Raw genomic sequence first — 22206 nt, forward strand, 5'->3', positions numbered from 1 at the left:
GATGACATGGGAAAACAGGTCAGCCTTGTGCAAGGCAAGTGCTCTACCCACTGTCTATCACTCTGACCCTCAATAGCCCACTTTTATGCATGAAAGGTAGAATGTCAAGACAAGGATGAGAATAATAGTATAGTGTGAGTAGTTTCTTTGCATTCAGCCAACCTGGGTTTGAATCCCAGGACCCTATGTAGTCTCCTGAGCCTTACCAAGAGTGATACTTGAGCACAGAACTAGTTTTGAGCACTGATTTTTTTTTTTGCCAGGAATGGCAAAAAAGGGGGGGATGGGGTGATGGGGAATAAGTGTCCAGAGATTTTTTAATTTACTTCAAGGAATATGAAATAGTCACAATAAAGATGTAACTATTTTCTGTCTTCTGTGTTGAAGTGGGAGTAGTTCACCAAATGTGTTATGCCTGGGTTTCTATAGAAAAAGGGTCTTGGAGCTGGAGAGATATACAATGAGTAGAGTTGCTTGCCTTACATGTTGCTGGCTTGGGTTCCATCTCTGGCATCTCATATGGCCCCTTGTGTACCACTGTTAGGTCACACTCTGCCTTTACCCAAAACAAAGGTGGTCTCCCAACTTCCTCTGTCTTTTCACCAAACCCTTTGACTTGCAAATGTCTTGTAATAGGTACTTTTATCTTTCACTCAACCCTCCTGCCTGGAAAAGAAAGACAGGTTTCAGTTTTGGCTTAGCATGCAGAGACCACAAATTGAGAAGCCAACCAGACTTCATGATTCTCTCCTGACTGGCTTGGTTTATTAATTCTTCATGGCTACCTTTCTTTAGACCTGTCTGCCTGGGGTTGAAAATATGGTGAATGGGATGATTTCACAGTGTGGAGTGATTTCACAACTGTCACCTGAACAGTGACCTAGGGATCCAAGCAGACCCCAACGATGGTGAGTGATTTGACACTCCATTGGATAATCACCATAATGGCCTCCTCGAGCTGGACTGAGCATGTAATGCCCTCACAGGAACATTAGCCCATGTGGCAGAGGCCCCTCAGGTGGGCCAGAAGTAGGAAGTGAAGAGGAGAGAGCCGAAGACTTGGAGAAGCATACCATAGGCCAGTGTCTACTGCCTTTCTTTTACCAAAGGTGCTTTGTATAAGGACCTCAGCCCCACAACCTGCAGCAGTTTATCATGGTCACTGATGGGTTGAAGTCAAAAGGAAAGTCCCATTGGAGGGGAACCAACAGCAGGGAGATGAGTAGGTCCCCTTCATTCAGATATCGGCCCAAGTATCTAAAACCTTTACATCCCAGGCAACCTCAGCAGCCTATATCACTGAAGTTGGAGATGGAGAAGATGGATAATTTATGCCTAGCCAAAGCCCAACTGAGGAAAAGCTGCTTTAAGAACCTCCTGCAACTTTCTTCTAGGTTACTCTCGACCCTATTTACATCAGTTAATATATTGCTGGTTAAATTGTGTGTTCTACCTATATACATACTAATAGCCACTCTTTTTGTATGTCCCACTGCAGATAATTTTGTATACATCTTTAGTGGTTTAATATTAGTTTGCACAGTTCCAGAGTAATGCATAATAGAGTTTTTAATGGTTTTTATTCATAGGTTTGTGATAAATAGCTTTGACAATACTGAGGACAGTTTCTTCAATTCCCATCTTATTAAGAATTTTTATAACTAATGGGTGCTGGACCTTGTCAGATGCTTTCTCAGCATCTATTGATATGATCATATGGTTGTTTTTTATTTGTTGTTGTTGTTGTTGATATGGTGTATTTTATTGTTTGACTTCCATATGTTAAACTATCCTTATATTCCTGGAATGAATCATACATGGTCATGGTGTTTAAGTTTCTTGACGAGTTGTTGTATTCTATTTGCTAGTATTTTGTTCAGGATGTTTACATCCTTGTTCATCAAGATTATGGTCCTATATTTCTCCTTTTTTTTGTGGTATCTTTGTGTACTTTTGGTAGCAGAGTGATGTTAGCTTTCGAGAAACTATTTGGTAGTGTTCTTGTTTCTTCAGTTTCCTAGAAGATCTTGAAGAGGATTGGCAGTAGATCCTCTTAAGGTTAAAATAATTCAATAGTGAATCTTAATGGGCAGTTTTTGACTAAAAGTAGTTCCACATTCAGCATATTTAACGTGATGTTAAATATAAGGTTGATATAAAAAGTAAGTATAAATATACTAAGACACTGTAAAAAATACTACTTAGAGCCTTTTTAATATTTTCACACATGAGATAACTATCTGTAAAATATTAAAGTATTACTTTGGGGGCAGATTATTAACATATTATGGCCACACTTCTTTTTTTTACAGCTGTTTATTTTTATTTTTATTTTTTTAATTTTTATTGTGGCCAAAGTGAATTACAAATCTTACAATGTGATATTTAAGGTACATAGTGACAATAAATGAGGGCCTTTCCACCACCAGTGTTGTCCTCCCTTCATCCCTGTTCCCAAGCATATATCCCTTATCTCCCTCCTTTATCCCCCAGAATGCTAGTATAACTAAAAGCATATATGTTAACACTAATGTAAACCATTTTTTTTGCAGTTCCAGATATTTTTAATAGTGGTTTCTTAAGGGTTTAGAGTCAAAGGAGCACTGTAAAAACAATGTTAGAGTGGCAATTATTGTTTGAATAGGTCCACCAAAGTATGGGGGTTATAGAAAGGAAAAACTTTGGCCTAAGTACAAGGAAACCCTACCCCTGAAGTTTCCCGACATAAGACCATTTCTAGGCTCCAGGCAAACTAGTTTGTCCAATCCCAGTCATTGTCTGCAGTGCCCATACAGTTATATTTTTCACAGTCTCTGTTACTGGTATCATGTTTCTGTATTAAAGGTCCTGGAAACTGTATATATTACATTGAAGTAAGGATGGTGCGGAGCAGAGTCTAATTTCAACTCACAATTAAAGGGCAATGCAGAAAGCCCTGTCCAGTATGCAGGTCGTTGTTCTTGTTTAAATTTTCTCAGTTTTAAGGGGAAGACTCTTTTGAGTAAATCGATGTCAGAGCAGCAGTAGGGTCTTCCCTGGTAGAGGATTGCTTCCAGGAGATGTCATAGACAACTTTGAATGTTTCATAGATGGCTTCCCTGGTTCAGAGATGACTGGAAAATGCCCAAACTTCTGAGGCCTGTGCCAGGTTATCATGCCAATGTTCAGGGTGTAAGGTTCCATTGCACCACAAGATTTGTGTGTTCCTATTTCTATTAGATAAGAACTTATTTGTATGTATAGTATTTTCCATTTTAATGTGCCCATGCAAAGGAAGAACAGTATCACATGGCGAGATTGGTGCCTATGGGGATGCTAGAACAAGTCCAGCAATCCAATTGACTTGGTTCTTATATAAATGTTTAATGGAGGGACACTTCTACAAACTTCCTTATTTAACAAATAACAAAAGGAAGGAAAGATAGAGAGGGACTTTCACCAAAATACCTTATTGAACAGTTCACAAAGAGGAGAAAAGATAAAAAGTGGAGAAAATAAACAATCTAACTTAAGACAGTGGACTCAATTTTCACCGTTTATGGGAACTAATCAGAAACCTAGTATGGTAGCAACCTCAGTTACACAATGAAAGAAGGAAGAGGCCAAGAGGCCACTGAGAGTAAACAAGTAGGTAGAGAGTACTGGCCTCTTCCCAGCCCGAGAGTCCATCCTCTCATTTTTATTTTGAAAATATATGGTACCCCCACCCGAACTGGTCTCTTCCCAAACTGAGAGTCCATCCTCCCATTTTTATTTTAAATATATATGGTACCCACGTGTGGTTTTTGAAATGGAGACCAATGAGAAAAAAAATACCAGTGAATGTCACTACTTAATGTCCCTACATACACCAGTGCTGCATTGGCCCGCCATCCACCCCATGTGTCCCCCCCTTAGTGTCGGGAGAGAAAAGGGGAAAGCCTGAGGACCATGATAGAGTCCACCTGGGCCGGCAACCAGGGAAGGCCTGGAGTAGGGGAGGATATAGGGGAACAGCTAGAGGCCTGCCAAGCCTCCCAGCACCCCCAAAGCTAGGGAGAATGCCTCTGACATGGGGTGTCCCCTATCCCCATACCTGGGAAGAGCTGGCCTCCAGGATCAAGGCACTGGAAGCCCGCTATCTGCCCGGCCCCTCCCTCTGCTCCTCCTCCCTAGAGTAGGGGAGGGGGGAAGCCTGAAGACCCCTAATAGAGTCCACCTGGAACCCAAAGCAGGCCACCCGAGGTGGCACTCAGGCCAGGACTAGAGTCCAGGGGGAAATAGGGGAATTCTTTTAATTTTAGAAATAAAAGATTTTGAAAAGTAGGCCTTCATGTAAGAAAGTTGAATTACAGAACTTTCATTTTATGGTCAAGTGTCTGCCCTTCATACCTAAAAATATTCATAGAAAATTTCCCTATATGTATAGGTCCTTTTGTTTAGAGCCAATAGTTGGTGAGACTTGTGAAATAAATTTCACAAGTGAGATTTTCTGTAAATATTGATTACATTTATCCTGGTACTCCTCAGCTCTATTTACAATTGCCATTCTGCAAGAAAAAAATAAAAAGAGAAGAGAAGATTTAATACAAGATATGAGAGAGATTACTAATGTTGTTTTTTTTTTTCAGCCTTTTTCCTGTTTGTATATCACTTTGATTTGTAGTCTAGATCTCTAATTTGCTTCACTTGCTTTTTCCATAAATACGGTAGAGTCTGATTCCCAGCACATTTTACAGGCAAAAGTGTTTTTCTGTATTTTTATTAGGTTGCTTACTCCAATTGATCATTCTCACGAAGTCATTAAGCAAGCTTAATATTTTAAGTTAAAATTATTCTTTTTTATTTTAGTGCTACAAAATAAATATGATTAACTTTAGGGTAAAATATAGAATTTACGTAAGTTGTTCAGGAACATCACAAAAGTTTACCACAAAAATTATAAAACCAGAAGGTCTTTTATATAAACTATCTAAATGTGTGTTGTTACCTCCAAATAATTAAATTTATTAATCTTTCTAGGTTGGGGTAACTAGAAAATAGTAACAATCTGACTTGAAATATATTGACCATGTTTTGGCTTGTACTATTAGATTTGTAGTTCACCAGTAAGTCACGATAGTTTCCTATTTAGGGTATTACATTGGAAAAACAGATCCTCAAAGGCATATATTAGGAGAAAATGAAACCAAACATCTAATAGCAATATCATAATTTTACTAGGTGGCTGAATTCAGTTCGCCATATTGGGGGAAGGAGATTTATGTTATGTGGTAAAATCTGGTGGAGTATGTGGTGCTGGACTACAGCATGCATTAAATCCTATTGTTAGTAGTACTGAAAACCAGTGTCTAGAATTAAAAAAATTAAACTTAAAGGGATAGAATCATAATTCAGAGGTAAAACAGAAGTTCAAAGTTCAAAGCATACAAAGAAAGGAATTAAATGAGTGGGTCAGAAGAAGTAATATAAACTTATTTTTGAGGTTGATTTCAGCTATCAAAAGTGCCATAATTGGCTCTTCTCCAAATAGTCTTACTCTGGATGGGGAATAAAATCTTAGTTACTAATTCGAGAGAATTAAATTAATTAAAAGTATATTAAATTAACAGTTATTTTTAAATAAGGGCTTCTTCCATCCATAACAATGTAGATACATTTAAAGCCATATGAATTAATTATGATTCTTCAAGCCTTCACTTGGAGTTGTCATAATTAGAATTGTTTTTCTTGATCTATTTTTATTTGTTTAGTACAGTTAAAATTGTCAGTGAATAAAAATAATTACCTCACACTTTTATGACTGCCTTGATGGGAATCTGTAGTTCAAGTTTATATAACTGGTGAATGCAGTTCTGTGTGTTCAATTTCTTGAAACCTAATAAAAATAGTAAATAAAAATATTATTTTGTAAATTTTCATTTAAAAAATTACTAACACCACAGATGGGACTTTAAAAGGCAACATTAGTTGTTGCTAAAGTTTGATTTTCATCAACTTTTTGCTTTCGTATTGATGTTGTAATTCACGAGTTGTGCTATTGATGTTCTGTGCTATATTCCTAAATCCTAAAAGCTTCAACTGAAGCTTCAACTGATTGATTGTCTGTGATTGTATATGTTTATATGCACATACAAATGGTTTGGACATTTCAATCTATTTCCCCCTCTCTCATTCTAGTTGGACTGATCCAGAGATTTCTTGTACTTCAGATTTACATACCCTTGGGACAGGACTTCTCTACTGAATTGCTGTAAGATATACAGAACTTTATTCAATGTTTTATGTGTACTAGACATTTGATCAATTACATCAGTATGAATATCATTAATTACAAGTGGCAGTTTTTGCATTAAAAAGCAACAACTTATCAAGTCGACATGAAGTAATTAAACTAATTTAATCGTATTTCTTAGATATTACTGGAATCTGGCAATTCCCTAAGGAAAGGAAGAAATTCCATCTGTTTAGAAAAATATTGAAGGAGTTTCTGTTTGTCATTAGTGTGCTTCTTGAAGAAATAAGTAATGAAACATTTGAGATTTGGGTTCAAATGAAGGTCGATGCTATGTTTGTACTGTCAACTATTCATAATTGTTTAGAATAAAATTAATTAAAGCACCTTATTTTGTGACACATTTCAGCATAAAATTATTTGTTCTTCCTTTCTACATGTAGATGACTTAGAATATATTTGTCATGAATGATTTTGTAATAGGTTATTTAATGAAAATCAAGCATATAGTTTTTTATTTCACTGAGCTATGACTGATTATTTTAGCAATGAAAGTAATTTTTTATTTGTGCACATATAGAATTAAATGTCATTTAATTTCATAATTTTAATTAAAATTACACTAGAAGTATGCTATCTTATATTTTTCTTTGAAGTAGCTATCCAGATCCTAAACTTTGGCTTTTATTTTCCATGTTATAATTAATGACCTTTTCCATTTAAGGTGGTAAATTTATAGTAGTCACATGGGTAAACACTAAAAGAAGGGAAAAGCTATTTATGTAACTTTATTTTGTGGTCATATCCAACTGTGCTGAAGGCTTTTTCCTAGTTTTGTGCTCAGGGATTATTTCTGGCAGCATTGATGGACTCTGTGGGGGTAACTGGGGATGAAATCAAGGTCAGCCACATGTAAAACAAGTGGAGTATCTGCTCTGCTATCTCTTCAGGAAATCTTTCTTTATAAATTGGGAATAATATAAATCTGAGATGATTAATTTCTTGTTTTATGTGATTTAGGTTATTGCTGTTCAGTGTATATGTTGATAAAAATAAAGTTTAGGGGCCAAAACGATAGCACAGTGGTAGGGTGTTTGCCTTGTACATGGCTGATCCAAGACGAACCTCAGTTTGATCTCTTGTGCCCCATTTGGTCCCCCAAACTAGCAGCAATTTCTGAGCGAATAGCCAGGAGTAACCTCTCAGTGTCACCGGGTGTGACCCCCCCAAAAGTTTAACTAATATAGTATGAATTCTCATTTCATTTAGTGACGAACATAGATGAATAATTTATTTTTAATTGTGAAATAAAATAATAGTTTTATTTAGCTATAAACCTCAGATAACTTCTGAGATTTTCTCTTATCAGTCTCTTATCAGTCTCTTATCAGTCTTATCAGTTGTTTTGTTTTGGGATGCCACACCTGGCAATGCTCAGGGGTTACTACTGGTGGTGCTTTAGGGACAATAAGGGATGACAGGGATCAAAACTGAGTTGGCATGCAAGACAAGGACTCTCCCCACTGTACTATAACTCCAGCCCACTTTATTTTGTTTTATGTATCTTTTTCCTACAGAAAATAATGGTTTCCCACCCCCCCAAAAAGATAAACATTATTTTACTTTTAAATGTGAGATTTTAATGTAAAGTTTGGTCTAGCGGAACAGATTCTAATCTCTCCCACCTATACTTTGAAATTCATCAGAAGCAATATTGGGGTGTTGGTAACTAATTTAATTTTATCAAAGCTGTGCAAGATACTGTACAAACCTTTTAATAATGCTTTTATGTGCAAAAGTACCTTCATATATTCCCCTAGGCACGTGGGCTTTTCACTTAAATGAGCATTATATAGTATGTACTTTATTTAATTTTTGTTTATTGGCACCTTAGCAGCTACGCTCAGGGACCACTCCTCATTGCTCAGGAGACCACTTCAGGGCTAGGGATTGAACCAGGGTCAGTTGCATGCCTGGCAAATGCTTTAACCTTTGTATCTCTCTAGCCTTTCAGGATACTGTCTTAACTAACTTAAGAATAAGTAATTCATTATCCAGAAACGGACAAGTATATTCTGTTCTGACAAGAATGCTGATCATCCTGGCTCATCCTTTGTTATTCTAGTAATAATATTTCCATTCCATAGAAAGATGAGAAAACATTTTCATGATTTATAGAATTAATAATTTTTTACTCCAGTTGACAATCATGAAATTTTTTTCTCATAGCTACATGGACAAACATTAATTTTTATATTTTACAGTTTTAGCAAAATAAATTTTGTATTAACAGATCAAATTTATTAAATAACTATTGAAACCTTGTGAATTTTAAAATAAAGTTAAATATTTTTAAATCAGTTAAAATATTTTAACATTGCATTTGTTTCTAATTGATAATTATCAAAATGTTTTTTTGAAATTACTTATTTTATAAGAAAGAAAGTAGCCATATATTTCTTAAAGCACACACACACACACACACACACACACACACACACACACACACACACACACACACACACACACATACAAGTATGGGTTGTTTGGCTACAGCTTTTTCTTCTCTTGTTCATAAAAGGACTTTTTTGTCAAACCCTTAGGTGTTTTTACTGTTTCTAGCAGCGTAGCCCCAGGCTATTTTAAATAATACATTTTGTAACAAGCTTGGAAAGTCACATAACATAACATTTCTGAGCTCTAAAATTTTCCATTGTTAGAATGGCAAGACACTTTGTTTCACAAAAATACATTAACACATCAAGAGGTTTTCCTAAGTGAAATCTTGCCAGCTGGTTTATAAATTCAATCATTTTTCAACATCTTTTTCTGTCTCAATATTCATTGGATGATTATACTACTTAGGAAGTGGCCTTGCATCTGTTGTTAGAGAATGCCTTGGAACAGGTAACATCTCTGGTTGAGAAACCACTTATTCTCTAAACAGAATTTTGGGACTCCTATTATTGCAAAAAATTGTCAGAATGGAGGAGTCCCTCTATATTGAATCTATACACTTTCCCCCATGCTGTGTCTGTTCCCTTCCAAGTTTCAAATCACCATCATATTTCTCCTGACTAGTATTAGAATTATACTAGTGGATTTCCGAGATTCCTTGCCACCCGTTTTCCAATTTAGCCTCCTCTTTATAGCTAAAGTAACATTTCTCAGAGTACCAAGTACCAAATTCTGATTGTGTGTGTGTGTTTGTTGGTTTTTGTTTTTTTGGACCACACTGGTGACACTCGGGTTACTCCTGACACTTGGGTTACTCCAGGTTATGCGCTCAGAAATCACTCATGGCTTGGGGGACCAGATGAGACACCAGGGATGGAACCAAGGTCCGTCTTGGATCGGCCACATGCAAGGCAAACGCCCTACTGCTACACTATTGCTCCGGCCCTAAAACATATTTTCAAATGTTTATTTAATTTTAATTTTAATATAGGCACCATGGTTTACAAAACTGTTAATGGTAGGATTTCATGCCTAAAAAATTCCAGCACCACATCCACCACTGTGTCTACTTCCCTTTATCATTATCTCAGTGTCTTTTCTGTCCCCATCCCCTCTTGTGTTAAATGTCCTATTATCCCTTTTTATTACTAGCACTTTCCACCACAAATGTAATAGCTTATAATTATATATTTATTTTATTATATGAATTGGAGGATCTTTGAGTTTCAGGAATAACAAGAACTCCATTTGTTTCACTCAGCTTGATATACCAGCCCCTAGCAGAGGGCCTGAAATGTGGATGAGTGGTTAGCCAGTAGTGACTAAAGAACTGAAGTGAATAAACAAGTTTAATTACTTACAAATAGTTTCCTCTGACAGTGAAACATCAGTTAAAAGACATCTTAATTACCATCTAGACAAATGTTACTGTGTAGCATAAGAACAAGACCTGTGAAACATTTGTGAAGTGTTGTGAAAAATTTGTGGTGTATGTCAGGTACATAAGAACATAGTTTTGGAACTAAAAAAAGATTCAGAAACAGGACTTTGTATCCTGTCTCTCCTGTCTCTCCTTTCTGAATTGAAGCAATTATACCTTACCTTACGGTTTTCTAAGAATTAAATGAGAAGTTAGCACACGGTAATAATGGTTAACATTTGTTAAGCATTAACAGTATACTTAGGTATTTAATTTTAATCCTCAATACAAACCTAATTATTGCCATTGGTTTACCTTAAGGAGACTCAAATCTGTGGAGCTTGAGGAATTTCCCAGAAGATGAATATGACAGAAGTTACGCACCTTTAATTATCAGAGCTAGATTCAAACTTGTAATCTAAAGTTTTGTGCTTGTACCACTATACCATGTTGCCGTATGTGAACCTATATTCACTTATCTGCTATAAGTATATGGTCAATATTTTATTATAATCTTTGTAGATAGAAGAAGTAAATTGTCTACATTTTTTTTGGAAATTATCCATAAATCATTTTATTATTCTAGGATACTCTAGGAAGACAAGCATTATCAACCTAAGATAGTTCTTGTCTGTCTACTTTTATAAACAATAACTAATTAAGAATTAAATGAATTTACCAATCTCTTTTTATCAGTATTTTTGTATCACAAATGTGATAATACTCATATTACATGTAAAGAAAAAGAGACATAGTATATGGAGTAAAGCCACTTGTCTTGAATGTGGTCAACTCTAGATGAATCCTTGGAATTGCATATGGTTCCTTGAGCTTGCCTGAGTGACCTCTGAGCAGAGAGACAGAAATATTTCATGAACTCTGCTAAATATGTTCCTCAAATCCTTCATACAACTACAGCTACAAAAAGATGGAGGGAACAAAGGAACAACTTATTTTATTGATCTTTTCATTTGTTTGTTTATTTGTTTTTGGCCACACCAGGGATTACTTCTGGCTATACGCACAGAAATCGCTCCTGGCTTGGGAGACCATATGGGACGGCTTGGGGGTGGGGGATCGAACCGTGGTCTGTCCTAGGTCAGCTAGTGCAAGGCAAACACCCTACCACTTGTGCCACCACTCTGGTCCCTCTTTATTGATACTTTATTCTCTCTATTGTTCATTTTTACCTTTAGCATCAGAAAATCATACTATTTAAAATCTTCTATGATGTGGTCTTACAACTTGACCAACTGTTACTCAACCCTTTTCCATTTTGCATGCAGTGCAAGGGGAGTGTTTACTATGCTAATATAGTATATTAACAGAACACTATTACAGAAAACACTTATTTTTCTGTGTCAGTCTCACAAGAGAATCGGCCCAGTCCTTACTTTTTTTTTGTAAGTAAACTTCATTTGGATTTGTTGTTTCTTAGCATTACTTTCCATTTTCATTGCCAAAATAATTTAGTGTGCTAGAGTTACACTATTTGACCTTAAGTTAAATGATATAATAAACATTGTAAAGAGTTCTTTCATTTTGTATTCTCTTCCAAAATGCTTCATCAAGCAAGTGGGAAGCCAGCTTCTCCAGGGAGTGAATTGTTAGGTGTTTGAGAGCCTAGGGGCAGACATCTGGTGCATGGGAGGAATACCAGGAACCTGAGTCTTGAAATAGGAACCTTTTCACTGTATTTGATGTTGTCAATCACTCTAAATGATTTGGAATATTATATTTCTGGTAGAAAAGGCATTCATTTACAAATGTTGTTAAGCTGCATTAATTCCTTTCTCTATCCCGATTTTGTCATTATCTGAATGAATTCTGAGAGATTTTTGGTAGTTAGTGCCTCTAATGAAATGACATTATTTTTGTGATTTTTATTCAGTTAAACTAAGGCTTTCTTGATATGTGGATGAAAACATGATTTAAAAAAATAGAATGGCGAAGGTGGGGACATCATGTGGTGTTTGGAAAGACTGTGATTCTATGTTTGTAAGTCCTAGGGAATATTATTGCTGGAAGGTTTCACTTAGTCAAATCCCTTAGCAGTGGAATACTTCTTTTGTTTGAAATCTGATGAAATAAATTATTAGAGATCACTAAAAAAGATGCTTAGACTTTTTCTGTTGTTATTGCTGCGGTTGTTTTGGTTCACACCCAGCAGTGCTCAGGGTTTAGTCCTGACTCAGTTCAGGAATCGCTACTGGTTGGGCTTGGGAAACCACATGGGGTGCTAGGATTTTATCCAGCTCTGCTTCTCTGCTATTTCTTTGACTTTTAAAAATAAATACTTTTTAAAAATTTTGTTCGATTCTTTGTGATTTATTTATTACAGCATTCTGTTTTTAACCTAAAATGTAATCTAAGATTTATGATGCTTATTCTGGAATCATTGTCATACTCTCTTGCTGTCATACACGTGTGAGGTAGATACTTAAATTCTTTCTCTCAATACCTCTTAAGAGGCAATGATTTTTAAATTGCCCAAGTGAAATGTTGTTACTGCTTTCTTGCTAAGAAACTCTAGGAAATAGAGGTTGCAGAAGATAGTACATTAAATAGGATGCTTGCCTTGCAGCCTACCCAGGTTCAATCCCTGGGACCCCGGAGGCTCCCTCCAGACCCATCTATGTGAATCTCAAAGCCTACTTTTGTATTTCTAGACAATCAAAATGTAACCATTGTATTATAAAATAAAATTTTGCATCATGGCATTGCAACGGAAGTTGCCTCCTTTCAATAGACTTTTGTATATTATTTGTATATTTGTATATTATTTCTAATGAACTGAAGATATAAGTAAAGACATTCAACAGAAGGACCAGAGAGATAGTGCAGGTGGGTAGGATGCTTGCCTTGTATAATTTAGGAGCTGGCTGCAATGTGGGTTCTATGCCTAAACACTGCCAGGACTAATTTCTGAGCACAGAGCCAGGAGTAATGTCTGCATACTATGGCATAAGGCCCCAAAGCAAAACGAAAATTCAACAGAATGTTCAGGTTCTTCTATTCCACTGAATCATCCTTCTGCCATCTCTTTTTCATTAATACTGGAGTCAATAAAACACCTTTGAAATGTTTAATCAGTTAAACTGAATATGACTTCATAGCTATGATATCTTTTTATTTTTTTACATGCCATGTAAAGTCTTTTTCAACTTTTTTGCAGGCACTAGAGTTGGAAGAATTAAATAAATTTATGTCTTTAGGTTAGAATGACATTGATATGAGAGATTTTAAGACTTATCCCTTGCCAGGGTGTCCTCAAACTGCAGACTGTGGGCCACATGTGGTCTGCTAAGGCCATTTACTGGCCCACCAGGTGTTTTTGCCTCCACTGTTTTTTTTTTTTTTTTACTTCAAAATAAGATATGTGCAGTGTGCATAAGAATTTGTTCATATTTTTTTAGCTATAATTCAGTCCTCCAAATGTCTGGGGTACAGTGAACTGGCCCCCTGTTTAAAGCATTTCCTCAAACTAGACAATCTTTCTCTAGAAAATTTTTGATCATTTTATGGTCATTTTAATGCTTTTCATTAAACAATATAGTGGTTACTATGTAGTTCATAAGTTACTTGTAAAGATAGATCATATCCAATGGCAAATAATTATATTATCTAATGAAATCCTTTATGCCATTAAATGTATTTACTTATAAGTATGTTTCGAATTGTTCAGATATAGCAAGTAGTAGCTCTTTTTAGATGAATAGGATTGCATACTAAAGGACTATCAATATTTCAAGTGATATTAACATTTTGAATGCATCTTATGACTAATTTCAACTTTTTAAAAAAAGTCATCAGTATTTAAATCTCGTTATTTTAATCATATCCAATTAAATACACTTGCATAATCAGTATGTTTTGTTACATGCATTGGTAAAGCGAAATTTTAAGATGCTTTGCATATTGACTTTGATAATATATTACATTTGCATGCCTTAAAATAGGTTGCATGTGTAAGATTTAGATAACACATATAGGTATATAATTCCGATGCCATATCCTTTTTCTGTAGAACATATGTCCTGTGAGAAGTCTTTTTTTGATGGTTGTTACTTTGTTTCATTTACTGATGGAAGTTATTTTTATAAGTAGAATCTATCTTGATGCTACTTTTGTTCTAGGTCATATACTTTTAACTGGACTTGTATACATTGACACGATCGTCTACATATACAAATATATCTTTATTGTTATATACATGGGATTCTGACATTATCTTACTGAATGTTTAAACTTACACACTCAAGGACTAAGCTACAATTCTTTATTGCCTCTTTGACTAAACGATAACACTGATTAGAATGCTGAGGCTTATTTTAACATCTCTGATATAGTCTATGATGGAAATGCTATAGTTGCTACAATGACTTACACTTTTAGATATCTGCTTCCTGTTACCTAAAAACTTTACCTGAGCTCCAGCTCTGAATTATCAGAAGCCAACCATGTGTCTATGATTGTCTTCTCATTCCAGGCCCTGGATTGAAAATAGCCAATAAAACATGTTACTTATGAGGCAAAGGACAAGATTTTAGTTGTTTTTTTTTTTTTTTTTTTTTTGGTTTTTGGACCACACCCAGTAACGCTCAGGGGTTACTCCTGGCTATGCACTCAGAAGTTGCTCCTGGCTTGGGGGACCATATGGGACACTGGGGGACCGAACCGCGGTCCATCCAAGGCTAGCGCAGGCAAGGCAGGCACCTTACCTTTAGCGCCACCGCCCGGCCCCAAAGGACAAGATTTTAAAAGAACCATCATGAATGAGAGTTTCTTTTCCACCACCACATTCCTGTCCACATTGGTTATTTCCAGTCTTTTGTCATCCCTTTTCTCACGAAATTGTCTGCATATTTTCTTCTTTCTTTCACATTTTCCCCTATGCCTTTTTATTTCTTAATAGGTTTCTCTTCCTGTCTCTCCTTCCACTCTCATAGAAGAAGATCTATGACTTGTGTCCCATTGGAAGGGGTACAAGTTAATTTATACTTTTAGAGATGCAATTTATAGCCATTTTTATTCATGAGAGACGCAGGAGTACCCACTGTCTTAGCCTCCCCAAACCTGGGTCTGCTCAACAGATCTTCAACCAATACTCTTAACCCACTCAGTTTCCTAGTCCACTTCATCCTTAACGCTATTAATGAACTTACAGTGTACTGACAAGTATTTAAAATTGATTCTGGGTGAGTTAGGGCATTGAGTAGGCCTGAATGTTTATTATTTGCTCATTTCTGTGGTGGCATTATTCCCATGGTGTTCACTTCTTAGCTACCATCCTGAGTAATAGAGAAATTAGAAATATTTGCTTACAATGAACCCTCAATGAACCAGTCAAACTTATTCTTTCATACGCTAAAGAAGATTTTACTGAGCATAATACGTAGTGCTACCTTCCATCATCGGTTCAAATTGTTTAGCCATTGATGAATGAATTGCTCTAATTAGAAGTCTTAGGTGTTTATTCACATTCAAAACATCAAGTTTTAGGATAAGCATTGAAATAATTTATACCCACACCATATACTAATTACTGTAGCAGTATCTTTTATTTGGATTAAATAAAATTCAACTATATATATTGCCCCCCCCAAACTGCAGCCCTTGCAATGATTTATAAAGTGTTACTCTCTTTAACTTGTACGTATGAGCTTGGTCATTTTTACTTACGCATTGTTTATTTCCACATTATAGATAATAAAGTCTCAGTTAATATTCAGTTAAAAAGCAGAATATCATCTAGTCATCCTCTATTTTTATTTACAACCTGCCGCATCTCTGGTGAATATTTTTATTATTTTTAAGTAGTTTCACATTATGTTTTATGATACATTTCTTCTTGCAACAGTTTTGCATACTGATGAAAACATTGGGAATCTAGTTTAAGGCTGATCTTAATTTTTTTCACTCTGTTATGTGATTGATCTGGTCAGTGAACAAGAAATTCTTCGAGGCCATCCATCACTCTAGGCAGCAGCTGAGCTAAACCTTCTAACTCACTGCTTCCAGTCACTCATGCAAGATTCGGGTTATAAATATTGAATGTGCAAACAACTGTTTAAATTAGCTGTCCTATCTATTTTACACAATTTCAGAAGAAAAGCAAGCGATATATAGTTTAGTGGCAAGAAGCAGAAGACAGTGAATTTAGTATTATCCTTCCATACATCAGTGAATTTATCCTGTTGGCAAATATTTAAAATAGTTAGATCAAATTAATTCTTATTCCCTTAAGTTAAATTAGAAGTAAGCAACTGAGCATGTAATTTATGTAGCTTTTTGGTTTTTATATTCAAACAGTAGCAAGACTGTTAGTAATTGTAAATGTAGCCATCTGTCATAAATCTAGTGGCCAATTGTTAAGTGCTTAGTTCTGTGAATTTTATTACCTCTTTGCAATAACAAAAATAGCTTAATATTTGGAAAATATTTGGGTAGGAAGGAAAGTAGCAGCTGGCTTATCCTACCATTCCTGGTAAGCATCTAGAATATTGAATATGTACAGGTGTTTGTTCTTCTGCTACTTGGAGTTGTAACAAGTATGCATATTTTCATGGGTGTTGATATATGTAATAGATAGAATGCCAACCATTTGCAGTCACTTTAAAGAACCTTTTTGTTTATAATGAATTTAGGTAAAGTTCCAAAATTGCTATCTATGCCTCAAGTCTATTCTTCAAGTGCATTATACTGGGTACAGTATTTCAAGGAGAAGATATGAATCTAAGTCTAAAATTAATATCACATATGAACTACTTAGCCAAAAGAAAATTACTTGTTTTCCTTTAGGTAGGCATCAGGGTATTCAGCTCCATTTGTCTCTGAGTTGTTGGACTGAAATTCTAACAGAAAAGCTGGGCAAGATTTTGTCTTACTTTCTATGCCAGACATGGCTAATTGCTTATCCATATTATTTTTATTTTCCTTTTTTTGGGCAGAATTTCGGCCTTATTAGGAAACCCAGGTAAAGGATTCTCTTTTTAAAACTTCATTAGAATTTGATATAAATCAGATGACTTATTCTGATCAATGAAGTTCAAGTGTGATTGCCTTGTAGTACCCCTGAAGAAAGTCTTTTAAAAAAGGGACAAACTCAGCTTATTTGTCCATTAGCTTATGTCTTTGGAATTTTGCCTTTTCCTTTTTTTGCTGAAAATTAGGAATACTATATATACAAGTGCAAAAGCTGTATTCTAAAGTGGAGGTAGTAGAAAATGGAGAAAATACCGATTTTAATATTATTGAACCACTAACCTGTCCTGCAATATATATCCTTAAACTTAAGTAAATAAACCTCATTATTAGCTTAGCCACAATTTTTCATATTTTAGAAATGTGTCATAGTCTTATATACATTATTCCTAAATGATACATATATTATTCCTATATATCTTTCTGATTACCTATTTTCATGAAATTACATGGTGGGTTTTTGTGTTGTTTTTTTTTCTCTTTTTGAGCCACACCCTGTGATGCTCAGGGGTTACTCATGGCTATGTGCTCAGAAATCGCTCCTGGTTTGGGGGAACATATGGGACACCAGGGGATTGAACCAAGGTCCATCCTAGATCGGCCATATGCAAGGCAAATGCCCTACCTCGGTTCGATTATCACTGAGGCACCTCATGGTGTATATTTGAAGGCATAAATTACTTGTGAATTACAAAGTAAACATTTACTTATTGAAAATAAATGTAAACAGCATCGACATATTGATGTACTTTGATATCAATAATTATAAGAAATATATTGATATGTTTATATATTTATATTTACATATAAATAGTTTAATTTATAAAGATCACAGTTGTGGGACAGAGGGGATTTTTTTCCCTAAGCTTTTGAATGTATTCCTCCACACACATTTTAAAGATTTCTAATTTCTATTTTTTTTCTTGCTTTCAAAAGCTCATACTTATGTGGAAACTAATTTATAATCATTTAGAATGCATTGTAATAAGTTTTGGAGATATTTGAAACCGTTTTAAATACAATACTATTGCTTCATTGATTTATAACTTACCATGATCACTGATGTGACATTAGAGCTCTTTCATTCTATCCCTATCACGTGCCGTTAAATCTGTGCATTCTCTTCCTTGTTAATCTGTCAACCTTTTCTTTCAGCCTCTTACTATCTAAACTGCTAGGAATATTGGTTGGACCCTAAAATCATCATTTAGTTTCAAAGCTTTTCTATTCTTTTTTTTTTCAATTTTTATTGAAACCAATGAATTACATCTTTCATAGTTATATTCCATTACATAGTGACAGTAAATTAGGGCCACTCCCACCAACAGTGTTGACCTCCCTCCACCATAGTTCCCAGCATGCCTCCGATACCTCCACTCTTAGCCCCCTGGACTGCTAGTGTAACAGGTCCATTTTGTTTCTAGCTTGTTATAGTTTGGGTCTCTTGATTCCATGGTTGTTGACTTTGGTTTGGGTATTTAGATCTGACCCTTTTTTTTTTTCACTCAGTGCTCCAGAGACCACTTGGCCCCTGGTCCCATACACTTTTTCTTTTCTCAGTTTGTAGGGGGACAGAAATATGAGGTAGAACCAGATGATTCATGTTTTGTGTTTCTGTAAAAAAAAGATGGGAGCCCCTATCTAGAAGCTATAGATAGCTTTAAATTTAAATTTAATTTAAATTTAAGTTAAAATTTAATTAAAAGAAGAAAAAAAGAAAAAAGGGGGGATATGGCAAGTTTTTTCTTTTTTTCTTTTTCCACAGGTGCAGTAAATGTTGGGGAAATTAGAAAGGAAATTCCCTTGACCTAAGAGATACAGGGTGTGTCTACCCTTGAAGCATCCTGCCATGAGATCAACTACAGGCTCTGGGCACGTTAGTTGTCAAACACCAAGGTTTTTCTTTATTGTGCTAGGAAACATTCGGCTCAGTTGCGGTAGTCAAAGTCAGTCTTCTATAATTAGAGATCTTGGTTTTTGCACAGGTCCTAGGATGAAGCCTAGGATAAAGTCTCTAAGCTTTATTCTGCTTGTGAGTTTCTTTTCTCATCTCCAGCAGCAACTGGCACTCATTCTAAAAACCTGGTTTCAATATTTTTCACTTTCCTGACCCTTCCAGTTTCATTTTTCATAATACTCATTAGTTTTAAAATAAAAATCCACGAGTTGTGAGATCACCTCAGGCACTGTATTTCTAAACCGATGATGCCAGGTCTAAAGAAGCAGGGTAACAGCGAAGACATAATCAACCAAGCCAGTCAGAAAAGGATGGACATGGCACCCATGGTCTTTTGCCTCATGCTCTCTCCCTGAGTCAGAAAGACAGAACTACCCTTTCTTTATTCAAACCAATTCCCAATTCCCAATACCAGGAGGGGAAATTAAGGGAAGGGATGAGAGGGCAGAATTATGCTACATGGCTGTATAACTTAACATTTTTATATAACAGCTGATTTTAAGACTTGTATGCTTTAGCCACACTATCTATTATTTCTCCATATATCTATGAGTTGTATTGAAGTTGGCTGATCTTGGTAGATCTTGCCCAGGTGGTGGTGTTTTAAATCATATAGAGTAGTTAGCCTGCATTTATATCTCTCTCATACTAAAAGACCCTTCTCACAGAGTAAACTGACATAGTACTGGGTTTGACTAGGTAACATATAATGCACACTTAGGCAGAACAAAAAAGTCATAGTGAATCTGAGAAACAAAAATTATTATCTTTGGGCCAGAACTATAGCATAGCAGGGAAGAGATTTGCTTTGCACATGAACTAACACAGGTTCGATCCTTGGCATCCCATATGGTTCTCCAAGCCTGCCGAGAGTTATTTCTGAGTACAAAGCCAGAAATAACTTCGGAGCTGCCAGTATGCCCCTAAAACCAAAAAGCAAAACATAAATACATTTTTACATATGTATGTCATACATATATATCATATGTGTGTGTTTACATATATATGTTCTCATATAAGATGACAAGTCCAGCATAGGTAGCAAGGAATTCTCTTTCAATTGTCTTAGGTAGATCTAGGCCCATTGCTACACAGCTCTTTATGGAGTCAAAATACTGCACAATATTTCTTCCTTTCTTAGTACTTACTTCTCACAAATACAAGAATATCAGTAAGTAAGTGGTGGGTCTGTTAGGAGAACTCCTTCATAGCTGGGGTTTGGGGAAGGAGGAAGAGTAGGTCACATAAGGACAGAGTGTGAGGGTCTTGGACATTGGACGGTAGTGAGTTGCAATAACTTTGTATATAAAAAGCATAAAGTTTAGGGGCCAGAAAGATAGCACAGTGGATAGGGCATTTACCTTGTGTGCAGAGGATCTAGGTTAGATCCTCAGCATTCCATATGGTCACCCGAGCTTTTCTGGAGTGATTTTTGAGTGTAGAGCCAAGAGTAATCCCTGTGCACTGCCTGGTGTGGCCCCAAATCCAAAACCATCAAATTTAATATGATAACCATTTACCTAAACTAGACTAAAATTAGTTTTAAAAGGAGAGCTATTTTTGTCTTTAGTTTTAAGCAAAAACAGTATTTGAAAAGTCCTTACTAATTGGGGAAAAAAATTGAAATCTTGGGGCTGGAACAATAGAATAGTGGGTAGGACGCTTGCCTTGCACTCACTCGACCTGAGTTCGGTCACCAGCATCCCATATGGCCCCATATGACCCCTTGAGCATCGCCAGATGTGGTTAATAAAAAAGGACCAAAAAAAAAAAAAACCCCAGAAAAATTGAAATCTTCATTCTTAGTATGCAGTATGTTATTTTTGTTTTTGTTTTTGTTTTTTTAGCATGTTATTTTTTTATTACAAGTTTCTCTGGTATCTTGCAAGTTAAGTGTCATACTTTTCCTGGAATGCTGTATAGTGGTAAAATTAAGATTGAACAATCTTTAGTGTTATTAGGTATTGACTTTTCAGCTTTTATATCAGGGAAAATGGATAACCAATATATTTTGACTCTTGCTCCAGTAAATCAAGATTTCATTTGTCCATATCTAAACTCTGTCATTAATAATATTGTGTAATACTATGTGCTTCTAGTAATCTCCATTAAGTTCTTTTTGTTTGTTTGTTTGTTTGTTTGTTTGTTTTTGGGCCACACCCAGCAGTGCTCAGGGAGGTTACTCCTGGCTATGCGCTCAGGAATCGAACCCAGGTTCCTCCTGGGTCGGCTGCGTGCAAGACAAACGCACTGCTGGTGTGCTATGTCTCTCGTCCCTTCATTAAGTTCTTATATGAGAAAAAGGAGTATTATTTTGGTATATATCTGACTTTTGGCTTGGAAAGGAAAAAAATAGTGCTATAAATGTAATTTAAATATTAAAGCAGTCTATTGAAGCACATATTTCTTGTTTTTGTTTTTTGTTTGTTTTTTGGGCCACAACCATTTGATGCTCAGGGGTTACTCCTGGCTAAGCACTCAGAAATCGCCCCTGGCTTGGGGGGACCATATGGGATGCCCGGGGATCGAACCACGGTGCTTCCTTTGCTAGCGCTTGCAAAGCAGACACCTTACCTCTAGCGCCACCTCTCCGGCCCCGAAGCACATTTTTCTTTCTTTTTTTTTTCTCAAAACTTCTCACAATACTTTATTAGGACATTGTGATTTACAATACTTTAATGATAGTTTCATGCATATGTCTTTGAAATACCACACCAACCATTAGAAAGTTCCAAATGTCTCTCCTAGTCTCCACCACCCCATCCCCACTGCTATCTGTCAGTTAATTTCTGTAAATCAGTTCTCCAGTTTTGATGCCTTTGTTCATTTGTTTTTCCTCACTATGTCGTTAGGCCCTACATATGAGAATGATTATTTTTATATATCCTGTTTCATTCTGACTGATTTTAGAACTAGATGTTCTCTAGTTCCATCCATTCTGTTGCATGTTGCATGATCTGTCCTTTTTTGCAGCTTCATAGTATTCAGTGGTGTGTGTGTGTGTGTGTGTTTGTGTGTTTGTGTATATGTGTTCTAACTTTTATTTATCTGTATCTGGTCATTTGAGTTATTTTCATATCCTGGATATTTTAAGTACTGCAGAGTACATAAGCGTCCACATGTTTTTTAAAAATTACTGCCTTTTATGACTTATGGAGAGTTGCCAAGAAGTGT

General features: G+C 35.8%; 1 protein-coding gene across 3 annotated transcripts in view; it reads left to right on the forward strand.

Annotated features, from left to right (window-relative positions):
• The window catches only part of CFAP20DC (CFAP20 domain containing), a 286437-nt gene that overhangs the window by 8275 nt on the left and 255956 nt on the right, over positions 1–22206 (forward strand). For all 3 annotated transcript variants that reach the window (XM_049777338.1, XM_049777341.1, XM_049777339.1), the window contains exon 4: positions 6160–6232. In XM_049777338.1, the coding sequence (XP_049633295.1) occupies positions 6160–6232 (73 nt within the window). The remainder of the gene's footprint in view (positions 1–6159; positions 6233–22206) is intronic.

Source organism: Suncus etruscus, chromosome 7, assembly GCF_024139225.1.
Source record: "Suncus etruscus isolate mSunEtr1 chromosome 7, mSunEtr1.pri.cur, whole genome shotgun sequence".
Lineage (NCBI taxonomy): Eukaryota > Metazoa > Chordata > Mammalia > Eulipotyphla > Soricidae > Suncus > Suncus etruscus.